The sequence below is a fragment of the Phoxinus phoxinus genome, assembly GCF_949152265.1.
Source record: "Phoxinus phoxinus genome assembly, chromosome: 14".
NCBI lineage: Eukaryota > Metazoa > Chordata > Actinopteri > Cypriniformes > Leuciscidae > Phoxinus > Phoxinus phoxinus.
Window position 1 is genome coordinate 17,923,511 of NC_136889.1, and position 25,399 is coordinate 17,948,909.

At 36.6% G+C, this 25,399-nt stretch overlaps 2 protein-coding genes across 4 annotated transcripts in view; both read left to right on the top strand.

Moving 5' to 3' along the window:
* ppm1aa (protein phosphatase, Mg2+/Mn2+ dependent, 1Aa) overlaps positions 1–4,987 on the top strand; it is a 12,425-nt gene extending 7,438 nt beyond the window's left edge. The window contains exon 6 of one of the 3 annotated variants that reach the window (XM_079634487.1): positions 4,813–4,987. In XM_079634487.1, the coding sequence (XP_079490613.1) occupies positions 4,813–4,848 (36 nt within the window). In that variant the 3' untranslated portion in view covers positions 4,849–4,987. Of the gene's footprint in view, positions 1–3,053; positions 3,109–3,976; positions 4,116–4,812 lie in introns of those variants that run through there. The other 2 variants (XM_079634488.1, XM_079634489.1) reach the window with 2 other exon arrangements.
* Positions 4,988–16,249: 11,262 nt separating this feature from the next.
* Positions 16,250–24,023, top strand: six6a (SIX homeobox 6a). Its single transcript, XM_079634329.1, has 4 exons — positions 16,250–16,425; positions 17,853–18,032; positions 21,383–22,483; positions 23,373–24,023. Exons 3-4 carry the CDS (start codon positions 21,912–21,914, stop codon positions 23,536–23,538), a joined length of 738 nt encoding a protein of 245 aa, XP_079490455.1. The 5' UTR covers positions 16,250–16,425; positions 17,853–18,032; positions 21,383–21,911; the 3' UTR covers positions 23,539–24,023.
* Positions 24,024–25,399: the final 1,376 nt, after the last annotated feature.

Consider the following 25,399-nt stretch of genomic DNA (forward strand, 5'->3'; position numbering starts at 1 on the left):
CCTTAAGTGAGCGTATGTGTTTGGCTATCAATGCATATTGAATGAATGGATGTGTGAGATTGCATGTTTATTGTGCTTAAAATTATGTGGGTTTTAATGGGGATATTTAGGCGTTTGACACAAATATAAAAGGCTTTAGCTATAGCGCTCACTCACCCATCTGCACTGCTGAGAGAGTGATGAGTGAATGCAAGTATTACACTCAACTCTCAGATTTTTCTTCTTGTACCATTTGCTTCATCATGTATTGATTTGTTTATTTTTTTTGGATGTGGTTTTTTTGTTGTTGTTTTTTTCTTAAAGAACAAATCCAGTGTGATGCAGTGAGCTGGCCTGGTTTTGGGCGGAGCCTACATGTGTTCCTCTGACCAATAGGGAGCGCAACAGAGTACTGTTTGCTGCTAAAGTGTGTGATTGAATCATTCGTTCATTCATTTGAATGCTCTTAGTTTATATTCTCCTGCACCTTTTCACCTTTCCCCCCCAATGCTATATGTAACAGTTCTGAATTAATTTAATTGTGTTTTCAGAGAGATTGCCGCTTGTTAATTTGTCCTAAGATTGTCTGAAACGTGACATGGTAAAATCAAAACCCCTGCGTCCTTACCTCCCCAAACTAAATCTTTTATGTATTGAATAGATTATATGAACAGGAATTCCCTTGCGTCTGATAAATATAAGTTAGCTTTTTGTCTAATCCCGTATATTTGCAAATTATGATAAAAAATGATTTGTCTTTTTTGTGAACTTCACAGGGTGATTTATTAAACTTTAAACTAATATTGTAACAAAATGACAATCTAACAGTGTATAGCTAATGTAAACGGAACGAAATCTCCTTGTATCCTCTATGCTTTCGGCTTGTTATAACACAGGCTTAAAGATAGTTGTGTTTGTGTGTGGAATGGTAAGCTGTGTTTTCCCAGTGGAAGCTGGAATATTGTGTAATAGGAGGATTTACGAAATGAATCTAAAATTAACAGGACATTTTAGGATGGCCTTAGAGGCCGAGATGTGTTCATGTGTCTTTTTAAGCTTTTTTGCATCCGAAAAGCTGCGTGGAATCACTTTAGGAATGTAGACATGAGGAACGACGAATCTTAATAGGATGCTGTTGGTTTGCTTAACCCTCGTTTTGGCTTTACAAGGACTTTAAACTCTCTCATGTGAAAATTGACTAATGACGTGACTCTGAGATGTTTTTGCAATGCGTTTTGTTGTATTTATGCAGTTTTGAGATCCATAAATAGCTATAGATTCCCCCTCATCGTTTGTAAGATGTCCAGATGGTTTTTAGATAATAATAAAAAAGCAAAAATACTGAATTTTTAGCTTCAAGATAGTCATAGGTACAGGTCCATTAATTGTGGAGAGGTTATATAATGGCTTACAAATGAAACATACAAGCCCATTTATAGGTGATAGAGATGTTTATGAATGTGTTTTTACTATGTTATGTCTTGTCACTCAAGCTGACAAGGGCATTTCGCAAGGAATTTTAAGTGACGCATGAACCGTTGCATTTGTTAATTGCGCGTATATTTGCTTTCTTTTACTAAATATGTGTCACAAACAGTTGTAGGCCCCGTATTTTAGGTTTATGCTCTGAAATCCTATTTCTGTGGTCGCTAGCTCTGTAGTGTTTGCTTGGTAGCTCATTTTAGTTGATTTATCCGGACCTGCCTTCTAATGTATAAACCAAGTGATTAATGCAGCCTTAATGCCTCCTGCAAAACCCCACACCCCAAACCCTTGGGCGTTGCTCTTATATTACAGAGCTCTCTACACAAACACATCACAATGTTGTGCTAAAGGGAACAAAATTTTCTAGCACGGTGTGTACTCCAGTGGTTCGGCCTCACACATTCTTAGACACACGTATGGTATTTTACTCTCGTGAAATCCCACCTCCTACCCCGACAGGATTATTTTTGCTGATTTCAGTCATCTGCTGTCCTCATAAGCTAAGCTATTTTTGTTAAATAATTGATATGTATATTTGTATTCATTTATAAATATGTACACAAAATGAAGTGAGTAATCAAGGATAATCTCTCCTCCCTGTAACCCACTGTGACCCACTGGTCATCCTCTAACTGTTCCACTGTCCATTTTTGTTGTTTTAATCTTTTCAGACTGGAAATAAACCTATTTTATTTGAAAAAAAAAAAAAAAAGATTTGTTGTAGTTTATTTATCTTGCTCCCTCCCCCGCCCCATTTCCTTGTTAGTTTGATGATGCATGGATTATGAAATTATACATGGATTCGAAATATTAGAAATTACAGCTAACAATCAGAAGGATGTGTCCTAAATGGATATTATACAAAAGTTTTTTTTTATTGTTGCCTGTTTTAATATCAATATCGTGAGATATTAGAGGGTTTGGGATTGGTACTCTACCAGAGATTTTTATTTGAAAATGACAGTGAAGACATTTAAAAGATTTCTATTTCAAATACTGTTCTTTTGAACTTTCTATTCATCAAAGGATCCTGAACAAATGTAGCATGGTTTCACAAAAATATTATGCAGAACAACCATTTTCAACATTGGTAATATTAAGTAATGTTTCTTTGAGTGAAATTTCAGCAAATTAGAATAATTTCTGAAGGATCATGTGACACTGAAGACTGGAGTAATGATAGTAGAAATTCAGCTTTGATCACATTAATAAATTACATTTTTACAATTCAAATAGTACAATTCACAATATTACAGATTTGCCTATGTTTGATCAAATAAATGCAGCATCTCTTTCAGAGACTTCTTTCAAAAACATAATTCTTACTGACCCCCAAACCTTTGAACAGTAGATCAATTGCAGATATTCATAATTTATTTCATAAGTTTTTATTTGATTTACTATTTATAGCAAAACCAATTACTCTCCCTGTATTTGTGACCAACACAGCTTTAGGTAAAAAAATGCTGGATCTTTTAATTAGCTGGCAGCAAACTGAGACTACAAATGGATTATAGTTTCTGACCTTCTCAACCTAATCTAAATGAATGTAAATACTCCCCTCTTAAAAGGTATTTTCTTCTGTCTAGTAAATCTTTACACTGGCCACCAATATGACCCAAGATCTGCAGTAAGAGGATGAAGGTAATTCGGAAATCTATTACTAGTTCTTTTGGATTTTTGAGACCCCTAATCTTAGTGTAAAAGCGGTTAAATTGATTAAAAATATTACAAAACAACAGAGATCCTAAATATGAGTCATGATGATGGCAGCGTTTCAGTCCGATGATATTTTGCCCAACCAGTTTTTGTGGGTGATTTGTTTTAGACTGGTCAGACTGTCCTTGAGAAGTTATTAAACACTTTAATCTTAGAGCTGAATGACAGGTCTCTACATTACAGATCTTTCATTTACCTGATTAATACGGGTAGCCTTTTGATGTTTCATTTTGACATCAGTCTTGGAATGAGAAAGCATCTTGTGCCACAACATCTGGACGTTACAGTAACAGTGAAAGATTATCATGCCTGCTAGAAATGTGTGTTTTTCAGATAAACGGATTAAGTTTCTCAGCCAAACTCATTCTCATCACATATGGTGTTCCTTTTGTATTTGGGTGGTATTTTGTGTCAATCTACTGTTCATTTACAGATCTGAAAAGTTCTGGTTTACAACTATTTTGTTGTCTTTTAGCAGCCAGGTGGGGGCAGTGTGTGTTGGATAGAATGAAGAGTCTAACAAGTGAAGCCACTGTCAAAACCAAAGTCAGTCAGTTTAGAATGAACTATTACAATTACAGCAAAATGAAAGAGATACAGAAAAATGTAAATGGATTATAATTTCTGACCCTCTCAAATTTTTTTGCGTTTTTTGATGTAAGAATTTATAAATCCAGCTCCTTTTACTAAAGCGAGTCTACCAATGAATGCCTCTCAGGTAGATTCAGTCAATAATAACCAAAACTGTTTGGTTGCCAACATTCTTCAAAATATGTTCTTTTATGTTTTGCAGTAGAAAGGAGTTCGTACAGGTTTGGAAGAACTTGAGCCAAGCTCTCATCATTCTGTGATCAGATGGGGCTGGAATAAACTACACAACTTTTTAAAGTCCCCCTGTGGTGAAAATCAAGATTTTAATGTTGTTTATATGTCTATGTGAAGTTTAGACAGAAATGTTCAATGCAAGTCTACAGGATTATTATATAACATAATAATAGCAGTGGATTGCAGAAAATAAGTGATGGAAATGATGACTACTCACCGCAAGAGGGGTTTTCACTTTACAGCTTCGCTGTTCGGCACAACTGGCTTACAAACACTTTCAGTCCGGCTGACCTATAATGAAATCTGCCCTCTTATTGTTTCAATGTTACATGTGCACGTATACGCTTGAATGGGAGACTTGTATCCCTCTGCTGCGGCTTCACGGATTCATCAGTCAAACAAAACAGCTCAGCCTGCCGATAGCAGACAGATAATATTGACTCTGCTATTACCTCTCAGTCCTCTTTTGTATCTCTTCTCTCATATTCTCTCTCAGTTCTCACTCTATTTCAAATGCATGTTGGTTGTGTGTCTATCTGTCTATTCTCTGTTATTCTCAGTTACTGGAGGGCACTGATGTGTAAAGCAATGTTGCTGTATTCATTTAGACCTTAGTTAACGGTAGCATTGATTTTTGTAGGAATTTCTCTCCCGGCCAGTGTGCTTTTTTTTCTTTCTTCTCTGAATGCGTTTGCTTTGCTGTGTTTTTATATTAACCCTTGGCACGTACTGTCGTCCTCTTCTCAAAATGGCCTGTGCATCTCTTCCTGTCTGTAGTCAATTCTCTCTATTCTTCTCCTCCAGGATCCAGACATCCTTTTCTTCAGAGGTTTCTTCTAGATACCGCGCAAGCCTTCTCCTTTCCCCTTTTCTCCTTTCTTCTTTCCTCCTTCATTTAAATTTTTTGTGGATGTCTCTAAGATTGATGCTTTTTAGAGATGAGGGTGTCTAGAACGAGCATCCTGTTGGTTAGCACTTAAAGTTTTGCATCTCAGTGTGGGTTGTTTTTATGATTTCGCTCAATTTTGACTCGGTTAGTCTCATATAACATATGTATATTTATAAATGTAACCTAAACTTGACAGCATTTTTCAGTTAGATATAGAATACCGCTCAGAAGTTTGGGGTCGGTAAGATTTTTAAATCTCTAGCTCAACAAGGCTGTATTTATTTGATCAAAAATACAGTAAAAACAGTATTGTTATAATTTAAAATAACCGTCTATTTTAATATATTTTAAAATGTAAATTATTCCTGTGATGGTAAAGCTGAATTTTCAGCATCATTACTCCAGTCTTCAGTGTCACGTGATCCTTCAGAAAGCATTCAAATATGATGATTTGGTGCTCAAAAAAACTTTATTATTATTATTATCAATGTTGAAAGCTGTGCTGCTTAAATTGTTCGTGGGAACCATGATATATCATTGATGAATTGAAAGTTCAAAAGAACAGCATTTATTTAAGTAGAAATCTTTTTTTGTATTATTGTAAATATATTTTTGTCATTTTAAGTGTCTTTACTGTCAGTTTTGATCAATTTAATGCATTCTTGCTAAATAAAAGTTCATATTAAAATATATATATATATTATATATAAAGCATTAATATAATATATATATATTTTTAATTTAAAAAAAACATTATATATATATATATATATATATATATATATATATATATATATATATATATACATTTTATTTTTGACCCCAAACTTTTGAATGATAAACTCTTAAAAATAAAGGTTCCAAAAGGAAGTTTTCGCAGCGATGCTTTAGAATAACCATTTTTGGTTCTCCAAAAAACCTTTCAGTGAACAGTTCTTAAAATAATATATATATTTTTTTATAGTGTGAAGAACATTTTTAAATTCTAAAGAACCTTTTGCCCAATGGAAAGGTTCCATTGATGTTAAAAGTTCTTCATAGAACCATACCCCAATAAACCTTTATTTCTAAGAGTGTATATAGTGTATATCATTCTCCACCAGAGGTGACTGGGTCTTCATGTGAAGTGAATATAGTAAATCTTCAAGCTTTACAAATTCCAAAGGCATTATTCAGTAAAGGCATTTGGCGTATGCTATGAAAACAAAAGAAAATCCTCTTTATAATGACTTGGAACAGCCTCTCTAATTGCATCTAACATGCAATACAAGTCCATAATTCAGGGAACAATGATGTGTAGACCGTGGAACAAGGTTGACAGGCAGAGCACTGCAGAGTTTGATAGCAGGCGGTTGGTGTGATGCTGCTTTCTGTTGTTGTAACGAGAGCACACTGCACCGTAGTTTAACCATCAGAGAATAGACGTGGTGCTTCTGAAGGGACCAGTCCATAGAGAGAGCTTTTCATTGGCGCTGATGGTACTGATTACCTCAGAGGGATTCAGTTATTTCACAACCAACCAGATTGGCCTCAGACAGATCCAGCTGTGTGATTTCATAACTCAGCCAGAGCAGTGGATGGCCGTCATGTTGATTCAGGTTTTTTCTTCCTTTCTAACTGTTCCAGTTCACACTGTTCTAGTTTCTCATGTAAGTCATTGAGATTTAAAAGGCACTTATATATTTGAGACACGAGACAATATGCTTGACTTGACATTATTAGACATTCGATTGTTATACGTCTCACACATTTTGTGTTTGGAATTTTTAAAACAATTTCCTTAGTTTTACATAAATGTTTTTTTGATAAATATTTGACACTTTATTTCTGAAGGTCTTGATTCATATTGAGTGAAAGAGCAATCACGTTTTGTGAGAAAATAGAAGCATGAGATGAGATTGCAATTGAATACTTGATCATGTTGAATAAAATGTACAAATTTCTTTCAGTTTGTAGTGTCAGTTTGTCGCCTGTTTTGTCCAATGTCTCAATAATCATTAGGATGTTTTAGCTTGTTAGAGCTGAAAAGATTGTATGGTGATGCATGTTTAATAAAAGGACTGAATAAAGAATAAAACACAATATTATGTATTATGACAATCATCCTGATTATATTGGCTTACACCAACAAATGTTGTTTTATGAGTCATATTAGGTAAAAAAAGATACTTAAGGTAACACCTGTGCATATTTTCTGTTTTTTTTTTTACAGAACCCCCCCCCCCCCCCCCCCCCCCCCCACACACACACACAGGATGTAGTTCTCAGTAAAGGTCACTGTGCTGTGTTACTGACACCCTTAGGTGTGAAGTTCTCTCATCGTGGCATTTTTATGTCAGACACACACACATATACACCATATATCAGCTCAGCTCACAGTTGCAGATCAGTGTGACGTCTGATGCTTGATGTCTGTAAGAAAGTGAGTCTCGCAAAGAGGAAATACAGAATATGAGAGGGGGAAACCTGTCAAGACTGTGTGTTATTAAATTAACTTTTATAGATTTTGATGTATAAAATGTATGAATGCCTGTTGATTCATGCTGGATTTTGTGTGAGACTGCCTCTCTCTCCTCTCTGTCTCTCTTTTTTTCTTCTTTGTTGAACAGGTGCCACTTTGACCAGCGACAATAGTGCTTTAAGTTTGTCTTTCATTTGCACAGTGGGATGTCTTCTGCTTCTGTGTGCCATTTGGAAGAAGGGAACGGCAAGAGGGCAGGAAAAAAAGAGAGGGAAATGTTATTTGGCACATCACCCTTGTTGATTTGGCATTATACAAGGGAGAGTAAGGGCTTGTTGGTAAATATGTAAATGGTGCACTGTGAAGACATCCTGCCTGGCACGATTCTTGAGCCAGCGGAGACACAAAGACGTAATTCAGGAAATAACTCCGCAAGGAAGTCAAAAATAAGAAGAGAAGGCAACAATTGCAGCTTAGTTTTGCTGTATGGACTTGCAGGAAAAAAAATCATAACATAATTGGCAAAATGATCATCTATATAACTTATTAACACATTGGTAAAAATAGTTAATTCTCTCATTATGCATATGAAATAAACCCTGCTTTCTCGCTTTTAAAGACGCTAGTTTATTAGTCCATTTAATTAGTCATTTAGCCGATGCTTTTTCCAAAGGCTCTTATGCAACTAACAGAAGTGAAAGTTTGACTTTGCAACTACAGTTTAATAGTGATTAAAAATCCTGTTTTGAGTTCAAGATATTATTTGTAATATCAATCGGATTTCTGACTACCTTTCTGCTACATGTATGTGTAATAGACGTAATCACTGAAAAGGAGAACTTGTTAGGAAAGAGAGCTTAAAGTGTTAGTGTGATCTAACATAACATGTCATTTAGAAAGAGTCTAATCATTTCTGAAACTTTTTTCCCATGCCAGAGTAAGTTTTATAGCATTAAGCAAATTTCAACGGGTCTAAAAAATGTTTAGTAAATTGTAATTTAGCCTAAGAATAAACTATTAAATGAAGCATTTTCCCAAAATTTTCTGCCAACCCTATAGTGAAAAAAACGAAATCTATACCAAAATGTATTTAAAATACATTTATTTCATACTAAGTATGCAAATTACATGTTTACAGACATATTGCTTGAGACTTATTGATATAAATATTATAATTAAACTTTATTTGGAGTGCTTCTTTATTGCACAATGCATATTTATTTTTATTAAGCCTAAACTGTGTTTTAATATCACTATGGATGGTATGATCTCTTTATAATATCAGTGTACCTATTAAAGAATACTTGCAATAGTTCCACTTTAGCACAATGAAATATAAGTATGAACTTCAGCATTTCTGGATTCCTAAATGCATTAAGTAAAAAATGAGTCGTTCAAATTTAGCAGACTTAAACTAAACCAATATAGTATACTATAAGTACAGTTGGGTATATTAAGTATATAAATATGTAAATGTATTTAGCATAACATAAATGTATTTAAAATACATTTTAGTATTTATTTTCTCTAGGGAATGGTCCAGTAATGATCAAACCCCAGGAAATACTATTAATACAATAATGTTATAAACACTATTTCAAAATATAGAAAATTCGCTATATAAAATATTGTGAATATGAACAATTTTCCCGGATAGTTTATGAATATGTGAATAACACTGGTCTACAATTTTTTTGAAGTCATGACACTATGACACTGTATAACACTGTATAACACTGTATAACACAGACCTGCAGAGTTCAGCTTCAACCCCAAGATCACACCTGATCCAGCTCAGCGAGTCCTTCAGGCTTATTTGAAAAGTACAGGTGTGTGTTGGAGCAGGGAACTGAATTTTGCACCTGCTGTATGATTTCTAGAGCTGATTTAGGCCAATTTGTTTGATATAACAAATATAAACAATATATTTGAGTGATATAAGCTTCGTTAAGATTGCATGACCATGACAACACGATGCAATTCATATCATGTATGACACACAATACCAGCTTGCATCAATCATTGTTTTGCCTAAAAAGCAAGTACTGTCCAAACCCATTCATCGATTTATTCATAATGTATTTTAGTTTTTCTGCTTTATAACTCACTTATCTTCCGCCACTCAATTCTCAGTGACCCATAAGTTTAACCATTATTTTGCTGTAGACCATTGAGGTAAAATATGACTCTGAAATTATACAGTATAAATGCTTTTCTCTTTTATGTGGATAGTTTTGTTTGCAAGGTAAACCATTCAGTAATTCTGTATTTGATAGTTTGTGGGGCAAGTTGTATCACTTTACCTCTTTTTTGAGGAGTTACTGTATAGCTTACCCCACTATCCCTATGTCAGTTAAGTCTTATTCCAAGTTAAAGTAATCTTCATTCAGGGCTGAATGGAGTTCATGTGCAGCCGGAAAGATGCAGGAATGAACCAGGAAAGCTTACTGCTTTTCTTTTTACTCGTCGTTTCTAGTGGAGGTGAAGGACATATACTGTAATAAAAAACCCGAGACACTGTTAGCCCTATACATTTCATTTTATTGTTAATAGATATACCCTTTAGTACTGGAGGTGTCTGTCTGTCAAAGCTCTGTTGTTTTGATTTAATCAGCTGGCAAATGCTATAAAATTTGAATTCAATAGAACAGGGCAGCAATTACTACGGGTTGTGACTTTAACCGATCTAGATTCACAGAGCAAAGAAGAGGGGTTAAACCTTCACCTTCAATTCAGCAACTTTAAATGTGATTTTTTAGAAAATGTCATCATATAGTCAAAGGTTATTTAATTAGCTTGCCGGGAATAATTCACAACAGTGCTTCTGCTTTTCACTTTGGAATGTTGATGAGGCCGGATTATTGAAAAAAAAGAAAAAAAACCTCACCTCACATCCTTCAGAATGTTTAAAAGATTTCTAGCCTATATTCATGAAGAAGCAGTTTCATTATTCACTATGAAGAATAACTATTTTAGTCAGGTGCATTACAAAATCAATTGCTTTTACAAGCTTGTAAGTCTGATTCAACAATCAAGTTTGTTAAAAATTAGTCGAATACTTTGGTCTGACCTTCTTAATTGCTCTTTTTATGTGGAAAAAAATAATAAAAAAAGTTTGACCTTTTCCAGAAACACCAAATTGGGAAAGCAGAGGTACAAAATTCAGAATATAAAAAGGTTAAATGTTTATCTATATTTTAGTGTTTATATTTTCCATCCAGTACAGTCATTAAAAGCACCATATAAATCTATAAACATGCATTTTAAATGGTTTATAGAACCTTAGAAATACGCTCTAAATGGACAGCACGACCTATACTGAAACATTTTAATAAGTGACAAAGACTTCAGACTTCTTGTTTCTTGTCAGGCTTCATTTAGGGTTCCCGTGCGTGGCCGGTTCGAGTGGCCCGCTATTGTCCCACAGAAGTCCGGAGGGAGGAAGCGCTGCTTTGGGTGGTCTGACAGACCCCCGCGGCCCACAATAGAGCGGGGCCCAATTATGATGAGGACGTTTTTCTACTTGAAGGTTGTTGATTTACGGCTCCCAGTTCAACCGCCTGCAATTACCAGTGAAGCAGCCATGCACATTCAATGCACTTTCCGTATTTAAAGTATGAAGTGTGAAAGCCCAGTTTGTTGTTAAGGTAAGAAATTCATGTTTAGACATACATTTTGTTGCGTAAGTCATTTTATTTGTCCGTTAAATATATTAATTTCTCCGCATGTAGAGTAATATTGTGTGTTGGCCTCTGTAGGTTGTGATTTCAGTTGTGAAAAAGTTTCTTTGGTGAACATTTTCATTTCAGCAGACCAGTCAGGCCTGACAGGCTTAACCGTAGAATCAAGTGCTCGTGTAAACGGATAGAAGTTAGTGTCAAAATGATTATGAACGGTTTTGATGACGATCTATCTTAATGTACACCATCAATGTAGCCGCTTATACGTCTCTTTGACGATGATTCAAATTATTATGTTTTATTAATAAATTAAAATTATTATTAGCTGCTGCTAATTATTGCTATAAAATAGTATACGCTGCTCATTGGTTTTTCTATCAGTTTGTTAACTTTACTTTAGCCTATTTGTGATTTTTTTTGGTTGTCAACAACTTTATTTATAATCTGTTTGAAAAAAATGAAGGTTATGAGCAGCTTTGTTTTAGAAATTGTAGAAAATGTGTCTCAGCAAAAAGACAAGTTTGAAAATAATCTTCTATTTACTCGCTTTAAGGCAGTATCATTTAGACTATATTTGACCAAATTATGTATACAACTTATAAAGCAACAAGAGTTCACAGGTAAATACCTTTTCTTACAAATATTTATTTAAATGCGCAAGATGGATATAACAGTAGGCGATGCAAATCTAAATCATTTTATACATCACAAAATAGAACCCGCAAGTCAACTTATCAGAATTGTACCCTTAAGTTTTAGGAAACTGAGGAATTTTCCCCTGAAGTTAGGCTACTCTGATTTATTTTTCCCTTTAGCTTGGGGAGATGTGATGAATTTTAAATTACACATGTATTTTACCATAAAATGTAGGGATGTGACACTGTGTCAGGTGTTATTGGTACTGAAGAAGCAGGTCGAAGGTTCAGATCTAATCTCTCTAATTAAGCCGTCTTGGTTGTAAAGCCATGAGCTCTGAAACAACATAAACATGACGGGAATGTAGACTCCTGTAATAGGGTATTAAATCTCAAAATACCAAAATAACAGCAATGACGAAGTCACAATCTTCCCATTTTCGACCCTTTAATTGTTAAATCATCTTATCACCAACGCAGAGCTATAACATCAATAATGATTCTCCAATGGAAGTGTTTAGATGCCTCAGAAATATTCGAAATATCTGTAGTAAATATTTGTTATGGATTCAAAACAGATGGAATTTCGATGTAATGGATAAAAAACATCCAACAACCATGCTCTGGTAAAATGTCTTCACAGCCTTTTTAACCGCATACTGTCATTTATAGATCTGCTCCTACACCGAGTGGCCTTCACCTCAGAAACATTCCTTTCATTGCCATTCCCCGGCATGTATCAGCGTGGGTCACTGTTGAAAATGACAGCAAATCTAAAATGAAACCGTACTCTGGTGCACACGATCAAGGTTAGCAGACGCAGCAAAGAGCGTGAATATAAGTCAGAAAGGTTAGGAGAAACAGAAAGTCTGCCATTCTTCTCAGGCGGTTTCCTTGTTTCTAAGAGTCCAAATGGACTTTTTTTTCTTTGATAAATCACGGTTCTGCTACAGGCCGCTGACTTTCCAATGCACAGACGTCGACCCTGTATAAAGGGAGGAATCGTATAAGATCTCTCTACGCTATTTATGCTGTGTCCTTTCACCAGAACGAAAGGGGCCGCGCATCTTCAAGAGACTCGTTGAGAGAGCTGTTGTATTTTTTTTATACGATGGATGTGAATTGAAATCATATAGCCTATTCAAAATAATCCACGCTATTTGTTCCATCTTCTTCGGTCTGTGAAACTAAAAGCATAGATGACACTCTTGAAGTGTCTGTTTATGTGCACGCAATCATATCTCTGTTGATTTCAGAAAATTCAAAACACACTCGGCTAATTTGCGCTGATTTGTAGCATCTGATCTTGAGGTGTGTATATTTTTCCTTTTTGTTGCTTTATTTTGAAAAATGGATCACACACATACTCACATAGGCATGCTTTTATTCTATATGGGGACTCTCAATAGGCAAAATGGTTTGTATACTGTACAACTCTATCCTCTTTCTCTAGCCATCACAGAAAACTTTTGGTATAAAAAAAAAAAAAAAAAACGTAAATTTGTTTTTTAAGCTATTTGGTGTACAAGGACACAAGCACCATGTTTACTCATAAACCATATACAAGAACATACACGTAAGGAATCGTCCTCATCTGTTCTGCAGTATTTGCCTTCACCTCTGTGTACGGAGGGCAGGTGGGGGAGTAAAGTGAAAGAGTCTGTGAGCCTTAACAAGCTCCAAATAGAAAAAGAACATCATTTTCATTAGGCTGCCAGACAAAGGCAGAGGCCCCCGTGTTTTTGGGGAGGTCTGCTGTGTGTATGTGTGTGTTTCCTTGGGATATGCCTCTTAAGCGAGAGCGTGCGTATGATTGTGAGAGACTGTGTGTGTGTGTGAGTGTTTTTCAGGGACTGTCCTCTTTCCTGGCTGCTTTGTCTCTATTGGTATTGTGTGCTGCTCAGAGAAAGGACTTCCTGGTCAATAGGGAGTAGAGTACCATGAACTCGACAGCTCCCAAAACACCCCCCCCCCCCCCCCCCAACACACACACACACACACACACCCTTCTCAGCAGGCCGGAGAGGAGATAGAGAGAGACGACAGGATGGTGCATTTGTGAGGACTTGTTGCTAGGTGACTGAAAGACAAATGCTCAAGTCAGGGCCTGTTTTTTTTAAAGCTTAAGTCTATCTTTCTGAAATGTTTGACTGACTTGAATAGATTCACAGGAAAACATATAGGCTAGAAGCACGTTTTGATTTTGCCGAGTTAGTCCTGTGTTAACATGTTTTGTTGATCCTGGAACAACATTCCTGTCTGAACATTTTTATCATAACCATATCCCTACACTTAAACCTAAACCCTAAAATTAGAGGGGAATGATAGATGAAAACTTCCATAGTATTTTCTTTTTCCTACTATGGAAGTCAATAGCTACCATCAACTTTCTGGTTACCAACATTCTTTAAAATGTCTTCTTTTGTGTTCAACAGAAGAAATAAACTCATACAGGTTTGGAACAACTTGAGGGTGAGTAAATGATGACAGAATTTTCATTTTTTGGGTAAACTATCCCTTTAAGTGATTGCTGAAATGTAAAAATAACCCTATAACAGATGGCTTTGTCTTTTTAGCTGATTGGCTGAAGGGATTAACTTGTATTTCTTTACGAGGATAAATTGTCTTGGACAAATTCACTCCACTAAAGACCACCCCTCTCTTTAACAGAAGAGATACTGAGAGTGAGACAGAGAAAAGATAGAACTAGTACATTGTTCTCTTTCTGCAGGGCTTAAGGCTTGATCTCAGGTTTATGAGTCACTCTCTGCATGAGTATCACAGCACAACTCTCAGAGGACAGAGAGCAGACGATCAGAAGACCTAGTCTAGCCACACACCACGTTTACTCACTAGTGTGTGTGTGTGTGTGTGTGTGTGTGCGTGTGTGTGTGTGTGTATGTATGTGTGCGTGTGTGTGTGTGTGCCTGCTGGGAGTCAAAGTGAGATGAGTCTCTGCTGTCACTAGCTGTCAGAATCACTGCATCAGACGCCACACACACACACACACACACACACATAGAAATAGTTTCTTTAGAGATATGACCTGTTTCTCAATGTCTCTTCTCCTTTAGCTCAATAACACACACAACTTGGACACATACCTGTCACCAATGACCAGTGAATGATCTGCCTTAAATCTGTAACGCTCTCCAACACACAAACATGCAGTTTCCCGATCTTTGTCATGAAAATCAAAAGTGTCAGTTTGGCATTTGACATACGCCCCAAGTAGAGAGATCACGCCTAGCCGTAAACATCCTACTGACACACACACACACACTCACGGCTGACCTTGTCATCCTCACACACACACACACATTGCTGCTGTCTGTCTGTAAGCTGTGTAGCTGAGCTCATTCAACAGCTGAAAAGTCTGTTCATCCACAATCAGAAGAGGCGGAGATTATTTATTTCTCTGAAAAGCACAACTGCATCAGACATCCATTATGTCTGATTTTTATTTTGCCAAGTTTAATAAAAATCCTTTATTTTAGAGATTTTAGAGAAATGACTTGTCTGCATGCTTCTGGATAGTCTTCCATCTTAGAAAATATATATGTTTTGGTCAATGTTTTCCATGTCAAAAGTGAACAATATTATATGTTTTATTTAGCCGTTTTATTTATTGTGCCATTTAGGGGAGGGTCTATCCAAAATATATGGAAGCTCATTTCTCTCTTTGGTAAAGAAAAATAATAAAAAAGTAATCGCTTTTCTCTTTTCCCATATTATTATTATTATGCTATTGTGGCTTTCTTTCTCATTTTAAACTAAACGTACACTTCCGTTATTATATCATATTCTTTTTGATTTTGTATATTATTCTTTTTTCTTTTTCTTTTACTTTGGAAATGCGAAATTCAAAAATATCATAATTTTTAACTGCAAAATTGGGGGGGAAAAATCAATAAAATTTACAGTAAAATACTTTTAAATTTACATTTTTTAAGTAAAGAGAACAAATCAACTTATAATTTACAGTGAAAAGCCATAAACTAACCCAAAATTCCCTGACACTTTACATTTGATGCATTTTAATTGTATTAATTGTTTCTTCTTATTTTTTCATGATGGTGTTGTATTTGTGCAATGACACTTTACGCCCTTCTATATATTAATATTATTTACCTCAGCCTGTGGAAAAGCTTGTGATGAATTTAGATTTACCATGTGACTTTAACACCAGTGTTATTATGGTTGTGTCAGTATGCTGTTGTATTTACCTGGTCATTTTTTGTAAATTACAGTTTTAAACTGTAAAATTTACAGGCTCTGTAAATATATGAAAATTTTTACTGAATTATCCTTGCATTTTTTTTCTGTAAAAAGGACAGATTTTCTTGAAATATCAAGAAAGTGCTTTAGTTTTGTGTCATCAGATGGTCTTTAAATGCTAAAGACTATAGAGATGTGAGCTGAAGAGTTTAGTTCTCTTTTAATCTCCTGCCCCTTAATCTCCACCCAAAAAAAGTGACGTATAGCATTAATTAAAGTTCTTTGCATGAATCAGTCGGTTTTCAGTGGGGGAATGAGAGAAACAACAGTCAGTTGCAGTTACCCAAAACCAGAATGAAGCATCTTTGAACCCCGTTATAATCCCGTTTAGTAAAAATCCTAGTAAAATCCTTTTTGCAGGATTTCCTGCGCAGCAAAAGACCGATTTCACTTGTTATGTGACGATGTGAGAGATGGCAGTGGATTTGGTGTGCAACAGATCCTGAGCGTCATTGACATCTTGTCAAATGTGCGGTCAGTACCGCCACTCCCCATACACAGAGTACGCGTGATTGCAAATTCGAAAGTGAAAGTGAAAAGAGAGAAAGAAGCATTCAAGCGTCTTTCCTCGCATATTGACACTCTCCGAAAAAAAGGTGTCGCGGGCAGCGCCATCTTTGTTTATTAGTGGGAATGAAAGCGAGGCTCTGAGACATGCATCTCTTCAGTGGGTTGTAGGCTACTGTTATTTAATCTGTTTTCTGATTGTTCTGCTGTTTCAACAACAACATTTAGACAACATGAGCTGTGAAATTATAAGTGATCTGGGAGCTTTATACAGCGGATGTCATAGCCTTGCTTTCATATCTGTCATGGCGCTGCTCTGAATAAGGTCCCTTTCAAAAGGTAGTAGCCTACCTCAAAGGTACATATTGGTACCAAACGTGTACATATTATAGGCTAACTAAATGGTACAAATCTGAACCTTTTTACCGTCCCAGTGACTGCTTTTGCACCATTTCTTCGGGGGGCGTAGCATAGGTACCTGATGCTTTATAGGCCTATATACACAGTGTGTATATACACATAGTGATTGATATAGGACTATAAGCTTCATATCAGACTGAACAGACTCAGCAGACCATCTGAAGTTGATCAGGATTACAGTAAAATTGTTTATTTTTGTAGGGCTCTTCAACAAAGGTATAAAGATGACATTAAAATGTCATCTTCCCTCTTCTGTCATCACAGACACTCAGTTTTAAATGATGCTCTGACAAGCTGTTTCTTTGTCCCCCTTTTTTCCAGATTTTATGGCAATGTGTGGTGTGATTATAAGCAAATTCTTCATAAATGTATTGTTGGGAGTTAATTAGCTTGTCTAAAATAATAAACTTCATCAAATCATTCAATTTAGTCCATTGAAAAAGAAAAACGCAAAATATATGAGGACCACATAACTCACCATAAGTTGTAGAAGCGTTGTGACTGAGCAGTGGTTTTCAGATCAGGGGTAAGTGGTGTGTCTAGTTGCTAGGTAACAGTTAATGTAGACCAAAAATGGCTGTCTCATTTGTGTCTTTGATGGACTAGATATTACATTGTAGGGTTTAAAAGCCAAGGGTTGTTGTTTTGTTGCCGTTTAATTTATGTCATGCAAATCAAAATGCTAATAGGGGGATTCCAGTATTAGTTAGTAACATTAGCAATTGGTGTGCTGTTTGTGACACTTTGTTTGCACTCTAGTCCTTTGTTTGGACTACACAAGGAGGTGTATATTTAATGTCTTCATTTTGGGTGTGTTTGATTGAGAAAAAGAAAATAAATGAGCAGAAAAAGAGGTACAGATTTACTTTTGCAATGTCCATTTTGATAGCATAACTGTGAAAAAGTGATATGACAAACTGAATGATAAAAAAATAACCCAAATGTCTGATGGATCCTGTTGTGTTGGGAAATAGATGTCGCTTATCCCTGTCCTGCTGCTGGATAACAGAGAGAGAGGGAGCAGGATAAGCCAGAAGGGTCATAGGATAAGAGGTCTTCTCTGTTACCACAAATCCCAGATTACATCCAAACGGGACAATGCCATGGCTGGACACCGATCTGTCATGAAGACACGCCTACACACACTCACAGAGGTCTGTAACTCATCTGGTTTGTCTATGTACTAAAGCAAGCAAAGACTTTATTTAATTGAATCTCTCATTCGTTTGCTATTATCTGGGCCAGTGGAGTATTAGCAATCCACTTCCGCTCTGCCCGACATGATATCTTAATTAGAACGTAAATCCCTGGTCTATAGGAGTCATCCAGCGTTCGGCCTCAACCAGATGAGTGGACAACAAAGCGGATGGCATCTCTCAAATGTGTGTGTGCACTCTGTCTAAAGGAAACCGCTGGGTTGACAGAAGGAACATGCTTTCAAAAAGCCTTCTGGTATGCAGAATGACAGTTTGGGGTTGGAAAGATTTTTTCAATGTTTTTGAAAGAATTCTCTAATGCTCACTAAAGCTGTCATTACAGTAAAAAAAAAACACTTTATATTGTGAATTATTGCAACTTAAAACAACTGTTTTCTATTTTATAATATCTTGTAAAATTGAATTTGTTCCTGTGATGTCAAAGCTGAATTTTCAGCATCATTACTCCAGTCTTCACATCCTTCAGAGATCATTCTAATATGCTGATTTGATGCTCAAGAAATATTTTTTATTATGATTCAATGTTGAAAATGGTTATGCTGCTTAATATTTTTGTGGTAACCGCGATAAATTATTTTCAGGATTGATGAATAGAAAGTCGTACACCGCAAACACTTGAATGCTTGTGTCTGTTGAATCCAATAGCTGTCCCCCCCAGAGCCGATACTTCTTAAATAAGGAACAGAGTTTTGCTCTGCGCTGCAATGGGCTCAAACGGCCTTTGCCTGTTTCAGTACTGTTATAAAATGCAATAACTTTTGCCATTGGTTCAATTTATAAATTATATCCATGACAAAGACAATGATGCACTCTGAGTCATGAAATCGTGGTTGCACTTATTAATTAAGCCACTGTATGAAAAGATAGCAACATTTGTGGTTTCACAGACTGCCTGTTGCATAAGGTATACATTTTAAAGCTGTTATCTTGTGATGGGGTTCTTGCAGGAAACTTTTGCGTTCAGTTTTGTTAAACTACATGTACGCTTTCTGCCTCTGATCTGACACCAGCATGGACATAGCCTACTGTAGCCTCTTCACTAATGCACTGGCACTCAATAACTTTACTTTTGGATTGTGAGAAAAAACAATAACACAGACATGTATTGTTTATGTGTATACTGTTTATGTTATATGTTGTATATTTTATGTTGTAGCCTATATTCCTTTAAATATTCCTGTATCTAGAACATGGTGTTAGCTACTCCAAGTTCATTGATCCTCAGGGAACAATACGTATAATGATGATGATTGATACAAATATGTTAAATACAATGCTGTCTACCTTGAAAGTCACATTGGATTAAAGCATCAGAAATGTCACTTTTTATAGGGACATTCAACATTTTTCTTTATTAATGTGGAGGTTAAGAATTGAAATACTTTATGGGTTATGAAGCCTGATTTATGTGTCTTTATGTGTTGTTTCAGAGGACAAGCAGATAACAGAACTCTTTGTATAAGTGTCACTCCTTATCTTTACTCTCTCTCTCTTTCTCTCTCTCTCAGTCGGTCAGGGATAGCGGTGTCAGGCATTATATGTGTGCAATCCGTATTATTCAGCTCGTGCGCGGCGCTCCATCCCGGGCTTGCGCTTTGACGTGACGCAGTGTCATTTCGCCACTGAAGTTACTGAGCACAAGCAAAGATTAAGCGGAACGAATGATTCTAATCATTTTATTTGAGCGATAAATACCAAGCATAAGTGTCTCGTTTTGTTTTTAGGTAGGGGCAGTTAACCAATAGGCCTAACAAAAAAAAAAAATCGACTTTCCCCCTTCACAACGTCAACGTTTTAAAGTCATTATTGACGAGAGTCGTCTAATTATATCAAAAGGCTTTTATTATTTACTGTGACTTAGAAAAAAATATTCCATAGCCTATATGTTTAGGTTACAGTGGCCAGGCCTATACTGTATGGAAATTTACAGAACTCTGAATATTTCAGCACTGCTTCTGACCCATTGTTTCTTTTTCCCAAAGAAAGGCTCATATAGCCTAGGCTACTTAGGGGATTCGCAAATCCTTTGTTTTTGGTTATTTTACTGGTCGGCGTTTAAACTGTAATGAGATGGATTAAATGGACGCTTTAATCGTCTTATTGTGTCTACCTCTCATTCTTATGGCCAACTGTCACGTCATTATTGTTTGGTTTTAACCTGCTCGGGCCTATGGATAATCGATACTGTTGCCAAACACAAGACGATCCTCCGCCTAGGCTGGACATCTTTGCGTGTTCTAGTTTTGACAGTCTGTCATCCTGATGTGACTGTTTTCAATTGCTTTACTGAAGGGGTGCATGCGATTGGTTTACTTAAAACAAAAAAAAGTCTTCCAACAAAAATTGTAATAGCTGTTAGACTTTTTCAACCACTTTGATAGGCTATTAGCCTGAGGAAAATCGAGTTTAAAGTCATAAAGTCGTTTCTGAATTACTATATATAGGCTATATATGACTTTTTTTTTTTTTTTTTTACGGTGTTCATTGGTTTTCAAGTTCCCTGTCACATACAATGTGAGGTTAAGGATGCCAGTCTTAACATGTTAAACGCATCCATGTATATTAATAGCTGAGGTGTAGCATATGCTATTAAAATCCTTATCCTGCTCGAGACGCATCGTGACAACAGCTCCCTATATATAGAGCTGATGGCAAAAGACGAACAATTTCATGCCTAACCCTACCTGGATATAAAACATGAAAAAAGCACTTTCGGTTGAAGTTATTAGTTTGAGGTTGAGGTTGTTGTTATTAGTCCTGCCGCACAAGATATGCTGTTATGGTGGCAGGTCATATTGATAGGTATTTCATGCATAACATGATGTGCCACATTTCTTTCTACATATCCTGACAGGTTTTTTTTGTCTTCCTAACCAGATTATTTTACCATGTTGTAATTTTAGAGATTATATAGCCTACCGCTTACTGATAACTCACGCTCAACTCATGTTTTTTTTTTTTTCTGTGCATTTTTAAAGTGAGATTCCTTGTTTTGGGATAGACTATATTTCGTGCTTCATGACATTTTTAGTTTACTGAGAAATAATTTAATCTTTATTAATAAGTCTATAGGCTACAGTGTGATTCTGAACACTATTTCTAAGGTTCTAAATCTTGGAAACAGAAATGTTATGCGATTCGTAAAAGCTATTCATTCACGTTTTCGCTGTGAAAATCATGCAAATATTTTGTAAAAAGAGTAACTTTGAATAAGCAATAATTTGTATTCTTTATAGCCTATATGCTTTTCATAGAAAGTCTTTCTAATGTCTGCTGTATTTTTACAGACACTCTTTCCCATCGTTTTATCGACAACTCAGAGGGGGTTGCTTCCAGATTTCCACCAAACGACAACATTACATTCGGCGTCTCTGAGCAGCACAAACGTAAAGGTCAAAATGACGCTTTGACGTTTTCACTGAAAGGCGCTGTCGCGCGCTGGGTGGTGCTGAAATCTAGTGCAGCTTCACGCGTGATTGGCAAACGTGACAGTGATTGACGTGTGTCCATGGCAACCAGGCAGCCAATCTGACTACTCCAATAGAATAGTGGCAGCAGGGGCTAAATGTTCTTTTATTTTGCTCCTCAGAAAACACCTTGCTTCCAGTTTTTTATGCTCACACTCAATCAAAGAAGAGATTTTGCCGTCCAGGCTGTTTGAGCCTGCCGCACGGCATCGCTCCTCAGCTCGTTTTGTGATACGGCTGTTAACTTTTGCCGTTTTCTGACAGACAAGCTAAACAAAAAGACGGGGAATACAGACGAGGAGCAACATCAGAAAGGAGGGCCAAAGAAAAGCGAGAGATTACAGTCTCCATGTTCCAGCTGCCCATCTTGAATTTCAGCCCCCAGCAGGTCGCGGGGGTCTGCGAGACTCTCGAGGAGAGCGGCGACGTGGAGAGGCTCGGCCGCTTCCTCTGGTCACTCCCGGTGGCGCCGTCCGCCTGCGAAGTCCTCGGGAAGAACGAGTCTGTCCTGCGCGCGCGCGCGGTCGTGGCCTTTCACGCGGGCAACTTCCGCGAGCTCTATCACATACTGGAGAACCACAAATTCACCAAGGACTCACACGCGAAGCTGCAGGCGCTCTGGCTCGAGGCGCATTACCAGGAGGCGGAGAAACTCCGTGGGCGTCCGTTAGGACCCGTGGACAAGTACCGCGTCCGAAAGAAGTTTCCACTGCCTCGGACGATATGGGACGGTGAACAAAAAACACACTGCTTTAAGGAGAGGACGCGGCATCTGTTGAGAGAGTGGTACCTGCAGGACCCTTACCCGAACCCGAGCAAAAAAAGAGAGCTGGCGCAGGCGACTGGACTCACACCCACACAAGTGGGCAACTGGTTTAAAAACAGGAGGCAGAGAGACCGGGCGGCAGCGGCCAAGAACAGGTATACAGATCTCCACTGAACGTGGACATTCGCTTTTATTATTACTTTACTGTCATTATTTTTATTCCTAAGAAATAAACATTCGATTTTGTTGGAGTCTCTTGCGCAATTTAACTTAAAATGAATGTCAAAATCGACAGTAGTTGGCAAAGCTGCTTTTGTTCACGTTACCAAAATGTGCTAATTATTTTACATTACATCTCTGCCGGAATGGTTTATGACAATAGAAATACTACGTAGATAACAAATAAAATTTCTCAGAGTTATGAAGATGCCAATGTGTCAGATCTGCTCTGATTCTCACTTCTCACTATGCTTTATCAGTATGTTTTAAATTCTGTAATTCAATGTTGGTTTTTATATGCTGCATATATTTAGTTCATTTTTTTTGCACTATAAGAAAATATGTTGTAGTATATCTTTGTTTAAAATTAACATACACTGTACAAACTATATGATCAATAAGTTGACAACATGTTTTGACATTGCTTTAATCAAAATAAGTAATTTTCAACTTTTTTATAAGTTATACAAGATAAGCTACGTTTTAAGTCAGTTTCATGTAATTTAAGTTGAAATGACTTGAACATCCAAGTTGATTATACTTAAAAATGCAGCATCTTTTTTTCTTTTTCTTTTTACAGTGTATGTATTGAAGCTGTATATGCTTTAAGAAAAGTCATGCATATTAGTTCATGCAAATGCACCTCTAACATTTTTGATTGCTTTGAGAGCATATCTTCTTCAAATGATTTTTGTAGTTTCCCACACTCAAATAATTGAATCTTAATCCAAGACGCATCAGAGATCTGAAGGCATTTTCACTCCACTGTAAGCAACGAGTGTCTACGTATCCTCATTGACATTTTGTATGGTTTCACCCCTGTAGGCTACAGCAGCAGGTTCTGTCCGGTGGCTCGGTCCGATCGCTGGGGGACGATGACATCACAGTAGACCGCCTGGGTCCCGCCTCAAGCCCAGAAGTCAGTCTCTCAAGCAAGGCGGCCATCTCCACCATCTCCATCACCTCCAGCGACAGCGAATGTGACATCTAACGTGACAGGCTTCAAAAGAGCAAACAGAAGAACTGTAAGAGACAATCTAACAACTACAAAAATTCAGTGCCTGCAACCGGCCCAAAGAGGCTCAAATGAAGGATGGAAAAATAGCGTCACATAACTTCATTTTCCAACCGTTGATGTGATGAACAAAATGCGCAGTAGGCCTACTTCTCAAGAAGACAGGTAAAGGGAGTTTTTGAAAGACAAAAAAAAGAAAAGAAAAAAGAATGTTCAATATCGGAGGGCCAAACCTATTATTGTATGTGTGCGTACTTTATCATGAAAAGACTGAATAATGTTTTAATGTCCACTTGTCCTTTTTAATATATAAACGATGTTTATTTGATTATTTAAAATATCATCGGCCCCTAGGCCTTTTATTTGTGTGCTTTTTTATCATTTTTGTTGTGCGTAATGCTGAGCGTCGTGAATTTTAAAAAATGATAACATGATTAAACAAATAAAATCACTGTTGAATTAAATACGACCGCAAATTCGCAACTGTATTTTTTTACGACACTTAGGCTATTCCAGTGTGTTCAGTAACATAATTAGTCAAATTGAACCATGTAATGTTTGTTATTTCATGTTTATTTTGAATGTGGCCCATGTGTCAACCCGAAAGTAAACATATGCAGTTTTAAAATGTGAATGTCACATGCTGCAGAACAGATTTGGAACAGACGGGGATCAAATATGTTGCATGTTTTAATGCCTCTCTGCGAGCTCAATCTCTCTCACACTCGAGCGGTAATTGGCTAAAACGCTTGGCGTGGTGTAATGCGCTCTGACAGGACAGGGTCAGCGAAAGGCCGCGACGCTCTCCCGGATGTCAACACAACCCGAGCTGTGATCTGCTGTTTAAATAGAACCTATACATGGCCCAGCGAATTGCTGAAAATGTAATAATTTAATATGTGATTTACTAGATTGTTTTACATATAATAACTTAAACTTTTTAAAAAATATATAATAACTATATTTTTCTTTAAATCTATATTCGCCTGTGTGGCATTGTTCGGATGTAGCCTACATTATCTTTAAATCTACAGGTTAATTCGCCTTGCGGCATTGTTCAGATTTAGACTAAATTCTTCGACTGCTATAATCACAACAAAATACTTTAATAGTAAATATGATCAACAATTTATAACATATGTTCTTACATTGTTTTAACTCATCAAAATAAGTTTTCAACTTTTATTTTTAAGTTATAGGCTATAAGATTCAACAAATTTTAAGTCAGTTTAATGCCATTTAAATTGAAATGACTTAAATATGCAAGTTGATAGTAGGCTACTTAAAAATGTAAGGCATCAACTTATTTTTTTTTAAAACTTTGTTTTCGTAATATTACTTATTTTCAAAACTTTTTTTCTTTTCAAAAATAATGGTTTGTCTTTTTCAAGTGCCAGAAGCTAGACAAAAAAAAGAAAATGAGGAAACATATGACTAGTATTAGTTTTTTATATATCCTTCCAAATTATTCATATTTAGATGAAAAATAACTGTTTATAAATGTTTTATAAATATTTGATTTGATTTTAAAAGCATGACGACGCTGTTGTTAGTGCTCAAATCTGCTGAAGATGTTTATGTCGTAGGCTAATTGAGTGAAGGGGCAGTCGCAAAAACACAGCGCCTCTGTTTCCCAACTGCCTGAAGGGTTCACGGCGCGCACCTGGGTTTAACCCGCGCCATTCATTAACGCTCCCAATAAAAAGCACAAGCTGTATTTTTCAATCCTCTTTCAATCTGAACAACGGCGGGGCCAAACCAAGTGTTCCTTCCGAGAAAAAGGAGAAAATAGGAGCCAAAGCAAGGGAGGGGAAAGGAGCACGGCTTTATTTTAAAC

Excerpts from the sequence above, each read along its gene's own strand:
- six6a (XM_079634329.1), top strand. The coding sequence starts at position 21,912 with ATGTTCCAGCTGCCCATCTTGAATTTCAGCCCCCAGCAGGTCGCGGGG. Across the intron at positions 22,484-23,372 it reads GCGGCAGCGGCCAAGAACAG|GCTACAGCAGCAGGTTCTGT; the intron begins GTATACAGATCT and ends TCACCCCTGTAG.